Below are 12,012 nucleotides of genomic sequence, written 5' to 3'. Positions count from 1 at the left end.
TTGCAGACAGCGTTTTGATTCCCAAGTGCTTGAAACCTTTGAATCACAGTACAAGAAGCCATGTCTGTTCTGCAAAGGCTCTTTCAAAGATCATCTGAGTTAATCTGACTGCCCTAATGGCTTTGAGTCAGAATAGGACTTCTGCCAATAGATGTTCTTCTCTTCTTTCAAATACCAAAGAAAGCAATATAACTCCAGCAGCCCTGACAGCCACCTATATTTTAATTCAAAGCCATTTGCTGTAATGGTTCAAATGTAACCAACATTTGAGTTGGCCACCTTCAAAAATATATCTGGAACACCGTGTAAGGAATCTGGAGCAGCAGCTGGATGACCTTCGACTCATAAGGGAGAATGAGGCAGTCATAGATGAGAGCTACAAGGAGGTAGTCACACCTAGGCTGTTGGAAGCAGGTCGTTGAGTGACAGTCAGAGGGAGGAAAGCGAAGGTGAGCAGGCAGGTAGTGTAGAGCACCCCTGTAGCCATTCTCCTGAATAATAAGTTTACCGTCCTGGATACTGTTGGCGGGGACGACCGACCAGGTGTGAGCCACGAAGACAGGGCCTCCGGCACTGAGTCTGACCCTGTGGTGCAGAAGGGTGGGACGGAGAAGAGGAGAGCTGTCGTCATTGGAGAGTCTATAGTCAGGGGAGCAGACAGGAGATTTTGTGGACGTGAGAAGGACACCCGCATGGTTTGTTGCTTCCCGGGTGCCAGGGTCCAGGATGTCTCTGACCGGGTGCACGACATCCTGGTACGAGAGGGAAAGCAACCAGAAGTCATGATACATGTTGGTACCAACGACATAGGCAGGAAGAGGGATGAGGTCCTGAAGTGTGAGTTTGGGGAACTAGGCAGAAGGCTAAAGAACAGGATCTCAAGGGTGGTGTTCTCAGGATTGCTGCCAGTGCTACGTGACAGTGATGGTAAGAATTGGAGGAGATGGCAGTTGAATGCGTGGCTGAGGAGTTGGTGCAGGGAGCAGGGTTTTAGATTTTTGGATCATTGAGATCTCTTCTGGGGAAGGTGGGACCTGTACAGATTGGATGGGTTGCACCTGAACTCGAGGGGGAGAAATATCCTTACAGGTAGGTTTGCTAGTATGGTTCGGGAGGGATTAAACTAATTTGCAAGGGGGATGGGACCCAGAGCAATAGAGCAGTGAAAGAAGTGTATGGAGTAAAGCCAGATCTAACATATAGAGAGGCTTTGAGGAAAGAGAAGCAGAATAAATGGTGTAAAGATAGTAAGGTAGAGGGGCTGAAGTGTGTGTACCTCAATGCAAGAAGCATCAGGAACAAAGGTGATGAACTGAGAGCTTGGATACATACGTGGAATTATGATGTAGTGGCCATTCCAGAGACTTGACTGGCACCAGGGCAGGAATGGATTCTCAATGTTCCTGGATTTCAGTGCTTTAAAAGGGATAGAAAGGGCGGAAAAAGGGGAGGAGGGGTGGCATTATTGGTCAGGGATACTATTACAGCTACAGAAAGGGTGGGTAATGTAGCAGGATCCTCTTTTGAGTCAGTATGGGTGGAACTCAGGAACAGGAAAGGAGCAGTTACTCTGTTGGGAGTATTCTATAGGCCCCCTGGTAGCAGCAGAGATACAGAGGAGCAGATTGGGAGGCAGATTTTGGAAAGGTGCAAAAATAACAGGGCTGTTATCATGGGTGACTTTAACTTCCCTAATATTGATTGGCACCTGATTAGTTCCAAGGGTTTAGATGGGGCAGAGTTTGTTAAGTGTGTCCAGGACGGATTCCTGTCACAGTATGTGGACAGGCCGACTAGAGGGAATGCCATACTAGATCTAGTACTAGGTAATGTACTGGGTCAGGTCACAGATCTCTCAGTGGGTGAGCATCTGGGCGACAGTGACCACCGCTCCCTGGCCTTTAGCATTATCATGGAAAAGGATAGAATCAGAGAGGACAGAAAATTTTTCATTGGGGAAGGGCAAGTTATGGGGCTATAAGGCTAGAACTTGCGGGTCTGAATTGGGATGATGTTTTTGCAGGGAAATGTACTATGGACATGTGGTCGATGTTTAGAAATCTTTTGCAGGACGTTAGGGATAAATTTGTCCCGGTGAGGAAGGTAAGAAATGGTAGGGTGAAGGAACCATGGGTGACAAGTGAGGTGGAAAATCTAGTCAGGTGGAAGAAGGCAGCATACGTGAGGTTTAGGAAGCAAAGATCAGATGGGTCTATTGAGGAATATAGGGAAGCAAGAAAGGAGCTTAAGAAGGGGCTGAGAAGAGCAAGAAGGGGGCATGAAAAGGCTTTGGCGAGTAGGGTAAAGGAAAACCCCAAGGCATTCTTCAATTATGTGAAGAAAAAAAGGATGACAGGAGTAAAGGTAGGACTGATTAGAGATAAAGGTGGGAGGTGGGAAGATGTGCCTGGAGGCTGTGGAAGTGAGCGAGGTCCTCAATGAATACTTCTCTTCGGTATTCACCAATGAGAGGGAACTTGATGACAGTGAGGACAATATGAGTGAGGTTGATGTTCTGGAGCATGTTGATATTAAGGGAGAGGAGGTGTTGGAATTGTTAAAATACATTAGGACGGATAAGTCCCCGGGGCCTGACAGAATATTCCCCAGGCTGCTCCACGAGGCAAGGGAAGAGATTGCTGAGCCTCTGGCTAGGATATTTATGTCCTCGTTGTCCACGGGAATGGTGCTGAAGGATTGGAGGGAGGTGAATGTTGTCCCCTTATTCAAAAAAGGTAGTAGGGATAGTCCAAGTAATTATAGACCGGTGAGCATTATGTCTGTGGTGGGAAAGCTGTTGGAAAAGATTCTTAGAGATAGGATCTATGGGCATTTAGAGAATCATGGTCTGATCAGGGACAGTCAGCATGGCTTTGTGAAGGGCAGATCGTGTCTAACAAGCCTGATAGAGTTCTTTGAGGAGGTGACCAGGCATATAGATGAGGGTAGTGCAGTGGATGTGATCTATATGGATTTTAGTAAGGCATTTGACAAGGTTCCACACGGTAGGCTTATTCAGAAAATCAGAAGGCATGGGATCCAGGGAAGTTTGGCCAGATGGATTCAGAATTGCCTTGCCTACAGAAGGCAGAGGGATGTGGTGGAGGGAGTACATTCAGATTGGAGGATTGTGACTAGTGGTGTCCCACAAGGATCTGTTCTGGGATCTCCACTTTTCATGATTTGTATTAGCGACCTGGATGTTGGGGTAGAAGGCTGAGTTGGCAAGTTTGCAGACGACACAAAGGTTGGTGATGCTATAGATAGTGTAGAGGATTGTCAAAGATTGCAGAGAGACATTGATAGGATGCAGAAGTGGGCTGAGAAGTGGCAGATGGAATTCAACCCGGAGAAGTATGAGGTGGTACACTTTGGAAGGAGAAACTCCAAGGCAGAGTACAAAGTAAATGGCAGGATACTTGGTAGTGTGGAGGAGCAGAGGGATCTCGGGGTACATGTCCACAGATCCCTGAAAGTTGCCTCACAGGTGGATGGGGTAGTTAAGAAAGCTTATGGGGTGTTAGCTTTCATAAGTCGAGGGATAGAGTTTAAGAGTCGTGATGTAATGATGCAGCTCTATAAAACTCTGGTTAGGCCACACTTGGAGTACTGTGTCCAGTTCTGGTCACCTCACTATAGGAAGGATGTGGAAGCATTGGAAAGGGTACAGAGGAGATTTACCAGGATGCTGCCTGGTTTAGAGAGTATGCATTATGATCAGAGATTAAGGGAGCTATGCCTTCACTCTTTGGAGAGAAGGAGGATGACAGGAGACATGATAGAGATGTACAAGATAATAAGAAGAATAGATAGAGTGGATAGCCAGCACCTCTTCCCCAGGGCACCACTGTTCAATACAAGAGGACATGGCTTTAAAGTAAGGGGTGGGAAGTTCAAGGGGGATATTAGAGGAAGGTTTTTTACTCAGAGAGTGGTTGGTGTGTGGAATGACTGCCTGAGTCAGTGGTGGAGGCAGATACACTCATGAAGTTTAAGAGACTACTAGACAGGTAGATGGAGGAATCTAAGGTGGGGGCTTATATGGGAGGTAGGGTTTGAGGGTCGGCACAACATTGTGGGCCGAAGGGCCTGTACTGTGCTGTACTATTCTATGTTCTATGTTCTATATATCATATATAAAACAACTGCCTCTACACCACCAGATCTTGAAACAGCATTTTCCAAATCAAAATGCAAAATGATCTTTCACTCATCACCAGTGATGTGCAAGGAATTCAGTTTGATTGCATTTGAAGGGGAACAATAAACCATTGCACTATTATCTGTTTTTTTATATGATTATTTGCTCTTGGGAGGTGCTATCCCAACTGTGAAAATTCCTGTAAACCTACTTCTTCAGCCCTTCTGTACAGGAAAACGCATCTTTCTATTCACTCTAAATCCATTACACGCTTGTACCAGCTCCAAGGAGAATAATCCCAGAAATTATCCTTGTGATTGAAATCCCTAACTCCAGAGCTATTCTGCTAAATACATTCTTCCTAGAGTGTAATGACCAGAATTGGATGTAACTTACGTGGTTTTGTAAACCATGTCTCTGTAAAGACATATGCTTTAATAACCACTTTCTCAGTGTTTCTTGCCACCTCTGAGGATTTACACCTGTGTCCCTGTTCCTTTAGTCCGGTACCATTAGTCTCTCATTTATTTGTTACAGCAGAATCAGAATAGGGATCTGGCTTATTACCACTGTCATGAAATCTATTGTTTTGTGGCAGCTGCTCAGTGCAATGCATAAAAAATTACAATAACTTATAAAAAATAAATAATAAGTGCAAAAAAGAGAGCAAGTGCTGGTGCAAACAAGAGGAAATCTGCAGATGCCGGAGGAACTCAGCAGGCCAGGCAGCATTTATGGAAATGAATGAACAGGCGACGGCCCGAAACGCCAACTGTTTACTCTTTTCCATAGATGCTGCCTGGCCTGCTGAGTTGCTCCAGCATCTGGTGTGTGTTGCCTGAGTAAATGGTCGTGTTCATGGGTTCGCTGTTCATTCAGCAATCTGCTGGAGGAGGGGAAGAAACTGTTTCTAAAATGGTGAGTGTGCATGTCCAGGCTCCTGTTTCTCCTCCCTGATGCTAGTAATGAGAATAGGGCATGTCCTGGGTGGTGAGTGTCCTTAATGATGGATGCTGCCTTCTTAGAGCATCACCTGTTGAATACACTAGATTAGATTAGATTAGATTATGATTATGAGGACACGCAGACCTCTTTTATTGTCATTTAGTATGACAATACAGACATGGGCCATCCTCAGTGGCGGGGAGGCTAGTGCCCATGATGGAGGTGGCTGAGGTTATAATCATTTGCAGCTTTTTCCAATCTGGTGCCTTGGCACTTCCATATCAGACGAGATGCAGTCAGTCAGAATGCTCTCCACGGTACACATGTATAAATTTACTAGAGTTTTTGGTGTCTTACCAGATCTCCCTAAACTCCCAAATCACACTTCTCTCCATTAAGTTGCATCTGCCACATGTTTGCCCACTCCCTCAGTCCACCTTCCTGAAGCTAAAACTACTCTCCTCACTCATAAACAAATTGAGGACATTTTTCTCTGCCTGGCCATGTCTGTCATTAGTATTTAAATCAACCAAAAAAAAGTTCTAGAATCAATCCTTCACATTAAAACATAGATAGAAATTAGGAGTGAGAATAGATCATCTGAACTCAAGACATTTAAGTAAATTATAGCTTATCTGTTATGACTTATTATTCCCATCTTCCTATTGTAACATTTCTCTTCTTTGTTTATTCAATATCTATCAACAAGTGTCTTACAATATTCAAAGCTTTTGTTTCCACCAAGTTTTGAGAGGAAGTTCTAAAAATTCGTAATGCTGTCCCTAATTTTTAAACAGTGATTCCTGGTTCCTGATTACACACAGGAGAAAATATCTTATTATAACACTCAAAATGCTGGAGGAACTCAGCAGGCCATGCAGCATCTTTGGAAAAAAGTACAGTCGATGTTTCAGGCAGGGGTATCAACTTCCATACAATATTTGCTACCTGGCCTGTTGAGTTCCTCCAGCATTTTGTGTGTGTTGCTCCGATTTGCAGCATCTGCAGATTTTCTCTTGTTTGGGAGAAAATATCTTCTCCACATACATCCTGTCAATACCTCGGAGAACCTTACATCATTCAATCAAATTCCCCTCTTGAAGCACCTTCAATTACTCCAAAAGACTGAGGTTTGGTAAAATACTGAAAGGCTTTTATTCGCTGTACAATTCGACCTCCACAGTGAGTGTCTGCCCCCGGACTGAGGGGGAAGGGCAAGGCGACACCTTTATACAGGACTCTGTGGGAGGAGCCACAGGGGCAGTCAGCAGAGGGGTGTGTCCAGACAGGTAACCGAGTTACAACATATATACATGGTTTACCATACCTCTTGTTCTTTCTTGAACTACTTTCAACATACATATATTATTCCTTAAGTATAGAGTCCAACTCTGTTCAAAGAACTCTAGATATGGCCCCATCTAGACAGGTGTACCCTGTACAGCTGAGGCATAAACTCTCAACTTTTCTTTTAATTTCACTGACAATAAACAATGTCAATCTGATATCTTTCCAAATTGTTGCAGTACTGTACCTACATACTACCCTCTTGTGAAGCAGGCAGATCTCTCTGCTCTCAGTGCTCTGCAATCTTTCACCATTTACAAACATAGTTTGACACTATTTTTAGCGTTCTTTAGTTAATCACAGACCATAGGTTCTCCTCTTGGAATTTCTTTTTCCCTTAAAATGTATCTCTTCTGTGTATTCTGAAATATCCTCACAAACAAATGCCATTGCATCAAGTCTGTTCACTTGTTTAATCTAATTTTGCCAGTTCACTTTCTGCACTGTCTTTCATGCATCTATAGTTGCCCTTATTTAAGTTTAAAATTCTTGCCTTAGATCTATTCCTCTCTCCCTCCCACTGAAAGTGTCATACACTGATTAATGCTACCTTGGGATGCCTTTAGAATGAGATCATTAATTAAACACAATTTGACTGAAATGTCTCTGAATTAAAAGCCATAGTTTCCTGCAGTTCTCTGCTTTTTATCCATACACTGCTTATCAAACAGACTTTCTATTTACTGGGTTGCAAGCACAACAACCAGTCTTTTGTGTGGGACTTTATCAAAAGTCTTCTGCAAACCCAAACACATATTATCTGCCACAGCTAACTATCTTACCCCTGCTGGAGAAAATGTCGCTCCAGACACACCAATGCAGTTGACTTTCAATGGTTCTCTAAAATAGCGTGACAGCATTGCCAGTCTTACCAATGACATTGCATCCCACAAACTAATTAATGATCAAATAATCCTCCACAGTAATTGCTTCCCAATCATTGGGGTTCAACTATCAAACATGGTTTTGTCCTTGCACCTCTTGTTGAACAAATGTTTTCAATTCTCCACTCCTCTGACACCACCTTTTTATTGAAAAAGGATTGGAAAATTATATTCAGTAACTCCTCAGCTTTCATCTGCATTTATCTCAGCAATCTAGGATGCACCATCTCATCAGACTTGGTGATGTTTAGTTTCAGCACTGGCAGCTTTCTAGTACCAATCCTTATCAATTTTTACTCCCTTCACTGTTCCCATTTTACTGAGACATTGGCAGCATCCCTTACTGGATAAAAGTTTAATTTCAGACATGACTCTGCCTCTACACATGTGCTACCTTTTCATGGTGTCAATTTCAGCACAGCACGCCTGAAAGAGGCATTGCGAGTTCTCGTAGTTCTCAGCAGGTAGCCCAGCAAGTGCAATTGATCCTGGCAGCAACTCTTCAAGAGGCATATCAGAACACCAGCATTACAACTGAATAAATATGTTATGATAGGACATGGGCTAGAAGCACGCTCTAGGGAGTCAGAGGGACCATGAAGGCTGGTGAGGAATGAGAATCCTCTTCTTTGTGCCTATGAACCACGTCCTCCCAAGCTTAAAAGTTGCTGGTGAACGCAGCAGGCCAGGCAGCATCTATAGGAAGAGGTACAGTCGATGTTTTGGGCCGAGAACCTTCGTCAGGACTAACTGAAAGAAGAAATAGTAAGAGATTTGAAAGATTTGTTTGGGCTGTGTTACGGCAGTAATGTGCTACTTCACTTAAAACTGGCTACTCTATGGGTAAATGACATTATATTTTCTACAACACAGCGATTGAATATCCCACAGCAGACAAACTTTGTATGTTAAGTGAATTCTACATTATTTGGGGCAGTTCCACATCAAAATCAAAGGGGTAGAGAATGAAAACCTCACCCAAAAAAAAACAAAGTAGATTTTCCAATGGGACTCTTAAACAACAAAAAAAGTGCCTCAGGTTTTCAACAGCATGACATTACTTCTTTCAGACTGTGTGAATACATTTGTACTTCATTTTATTCAGGCTGTTTCTCAACCCCTTCCCCCACCATTACCACAGCATAAAACAGCAAGAATATAAAGTCATATGCATGTTTTTTTAAACTTTATTTTATTCTTTGCTCTTTTACTACCCAGAGAAATTACCCTAACTTTTCCCCTAGTGGGAATTATTGAGTCACTAAATCATCTCCTCTTAAAACTGCCCATTTATGGTTTTGCCTGCTAACCTTTGATTCCAATTCATCCAGGCCAGATCAGTTCACATTGAGTTATCAGTTGTCAGATGCTGTCAGGAACTGGGCAGGGAGAAAGACACATGGGACAGGGAGCTCGGAGGAAGGGCGAGAAGCTGCGAGGGCCTGGACACAGGATGGAGATCACAAGGGGAGGAGAAAGTAGAAGCAGATTGAAATGCCCCAGCTAAAAGAACGAGAAGTAAGTGGAGATAAATCTGGAGAAAAATAACTGGGACAAGTGAGTCTGAATGCATTAGCAAGTCAGTCACTTTAATAAAATGGCAGGTAAGTTCAAAAAAAGGTTTCAAACTCTTTTAGCTCCTACTCGCCTCGTATTCAAGTGCAAAACAGTCTGACGGTAAAACTCATTTGCAGCCTGTATTCGGGCTGGGTTTGCTTGGCTCCTTAAGCATTCTGGATACATACACAGACAGACAAACACAACCTGAACTTGGGCCTTCCTACAAACTCAGCACATTTCTGATTACTGCATGGTAATCCCATTCACTGTGACCACTGACTGGAAGCTGTCCTGGACCATGTACTCAGACAAATGACAGCCTGCTCCGTGGACTCGTCTCAACTCCTTCCCCCACCATTACCACAGCATAAAACAACAAGAATATAAAACCAGCACTGGCCAGCTACTGAATTTCTTTTGCTAGGGTACCACATTTAGAACTACACAAGGTTTACATTGCAAAGAATAGCTTCCACACTTCTCCTGAACAGTAGAGCAACATACAGTACTTCTATGGAATTTGCCACAGTAATATCACCGCATGTCTAATGCTTAAACTCCAAGAAATAACAAGGGAAATTCATCAAGATGTTGCCGAGATCAGAGCCCCAGGGAGAACCAACCTGGATTGTTTTCTCTGGAGCATCAAGAGGCTGAGAGATGACCTGACTGAAGTGTATAAACTTATGAGAGGCATTGATAGGGGAGACAGGAACTTTTCCCAAACTGTAATGTCATTACTATAGGGTAAAGCATTCAGGTAAGGGGGATAGTTTAAAGGCGATTTTGAAGGCAATTTTCTTTTTACACAGAGCCTGGAACATGCTGTCAGGAGAAGTTGTGGCAACAGGTACAACAGCAATGTCTAAAAGGCATTTAGATAGGCACATGAACAATCAAGGACTGGAGAGACACAGGCCATGTGCTGGCAGATGGGGGTTTAGTTTGGATGGTTGTCACACGCATTGTGGACCAAATAACTGTTCTATGTTCAATGCTCTAAAATTCTTTATTTATAGGAAGATTGTCAGAGTGAGTTGGACAAAGTGGAAGGGAAAAATATGAGAATAAGAGAGGAATGGAGGTTGGCAAAAAAAAGTGAGGTATAGAAAGTGGTTTCCATGGCAACACAGCAAAAAGAGAAATAGCAATGGGAAAGGCAATGATAAGCTGACAGAGAAGGGGGGGAAGGGGAAGAGAGAGGGAGGGAGAGAAAGAGCGAGAGCAAGAGAGAGGGAGGGAGAGAGATGGAGAAAGAGAGAGAAGAAATGAAAATGAAAGTTGAAGAAAAGAGAAACTGTTCTTGAACCTGGTAGTGCATGATCTAAGGAAGGAGGTACAGGAGCCTTAGGTCCCGCACCACCAGGTTCAGGAACAGTTATTACACCTCAACCATTAGGTTCCTGAACCAGAGTAGCTAATGTCATTCACCTCAACACTGAACCCATTCCACAACCTATAGACTCACTCTCAAGGACTCTACAGCCCATCTCCTCAATATCATTTATTTATTTATTATTTGTTTTTCTTTTTGTATTTGCACAGTTTGTCATCTTTTGTACCTTGGTTGTTTGTCCGTCTTTGTGTAGTTTCCATTTATCTATTGTGAATGCCTGCAAGAGAATAAATCCCAGGGTAGTATACAGTGACATATACATACTTTGATAATAAATTAACTTCGAACTTTGAACTTTGAGAAGCAGAGAATGAAGTGGGGAAGGGAAAATGAGTAAAGATGTAAGGGCTATTGAAATGGAGTTGAGACATGAGGTGGGGGGAGGGAGAAGAGTACATCAAAGCCAAAAGCAAAAAAGGGAGCGGGCATTACAAAGGAAAATAAAGTTCTCTTTTTTAATTTAATCATTTTTCAAGATATCCCAATTAGGAAATTCCCAGGAGAAAAATGAACCATCCATGGTTAACAAAGGAGGTCATGAAAAATATTAAATCAAAGACTGGGACTAGTGGTGGCCCAGGGGACCGGGATTTTTACAAGAACCTGTACTGATAGACTAACAAGTTAATAAGGAGGAAGGCAACAGCAAACTTCCCTAAGATTTTTAATGAGTTAATTTTACACATTATGGAAGAACTAGTCACAATCACTATCATAAAGGTCAAGAAATTAGCAAAACTGATGGGACAAAAGCCAGACATGTCACCAGATCCTGACGGACTGCACCTAGGATTTTAATGCAATTGGTTACAGAGATAGTGGGGCTATTGGTTGAGATTGTTCAAAATTCATTGAATTCTAGGAAGGTACCAGTGGACTGGAAAATTTCACTCTATTGTTCAAGGAGGGAGGAAGGCAAAGTGAATATTTATAGGTTATGTTATCACCTATTATTGGCAATATGCTAGAGTCTATAATCAAGGAAGAAATAGCTGGTCATTTAGAAAACAGTGTAGTCCAGCCAAGTCAACATAGTTTTCTGAAAAGGAAATGGCATTTGACAAATCTGCTAGAATTCACTGAGTAAAGAGTAAACAAGAGTTGAAAGAGAATGAGAATCTGACCTGTACATGTGGTGTATTTAGATCTTCAGAAAACACTTGACAAGTTATCATATAAAAGATGGGTTCCCAAATTAAGAGCTCATGGTATTAGGGGGCCTATTTTAGCCTAAGCTGAGAGAGACAGAGAGACAAAATAAATGAGCTTTTTCAGGCTGGAATGGTGTAACAAGTGCCACAAGGACCGGTTCTTAGCCCTCAATTATTTACAATTTCAGACATCCCACCTCTCCTGGGAGTTGCGGGAGTCTCCCGCATATCGACAGCGGCTCGCTGATGCCCGCAAGTTATATACAATATCCCGGAAATAGATTTTTTAGAGAGGGAGAGGGAAAAAAAGAAAGAAAGGAAATGAATGAATCCTGCTTGATCTCTCTTTGTGCTAAGTAGACCTATCAGTTTTCTCTGTGAGCGGGTTTTACAGTCGACCTCTTTCTCTCTTCCATATTCCATCAGTTCAGTTACTGCCGTCTGTAATGACGCTGAAATCATCCGGACAACTGTTGGTGATGAAATACAAAAGCCTGGTGAAGAAATTCCCAAGGCTGGCGATGACAACTTGACTACGCGAGGCTGTTCTATACGGGCAGGGTGCGTTGGCGTCTTAAAGAGGATTAG

At 42.8% G+C, this 12,012-nt stretch overlaps 1 protein-coding gene across 6 annotated transcripts in view; it reads right to left on the bottom strand.

The window, feature by feature from the left end:
* The window catches only part of myrf (myelin regulatory factor), a 283,101-nt gene that overhangs the window by 203,890 nt on the left and 67,199 nt on the right, over positions 1–12,012 (bottom strand). Inside the window, exon 2 of one of the 6 annotated variants that reach the window (XM_072272393.1) lies at positions 10,440–10,490. The exons of the other annotated variants lie outside the window; for them this stretch is intronic. Within the exon in view, the coding sequence (XP_072128494.1) occupies positions 10,440–10,473 (34 nt within the window). The 5' untranslated portion in view covers positions 10,474–10,490. The remainder of the gene's footprint in view (positions 1–10,439; positions 10,491–12,012) is intronic. 6 annotated transcript variants of the gene reach the window in all.

Source organism: Mobula birostris, chromosome 11, assembly GCF_030028105.1.
Source record: "Mobula birostris isolate sMobBir1 chromosome 11, sMobBir1.hap1, whole genome shotgun sequence".
In the NCBI taxonomy this organism is placed as follows: Eukaryota; Metazoa; Chordata; class Chondrichthyes; order Myliobatiformes; family Myliobatidae; genus Mobula; species Mobula birostris.
Note: the sequence above shows the minus strand (reverse complement) of the source record. Positions and strands in the feature narration are given on the sequence as shown.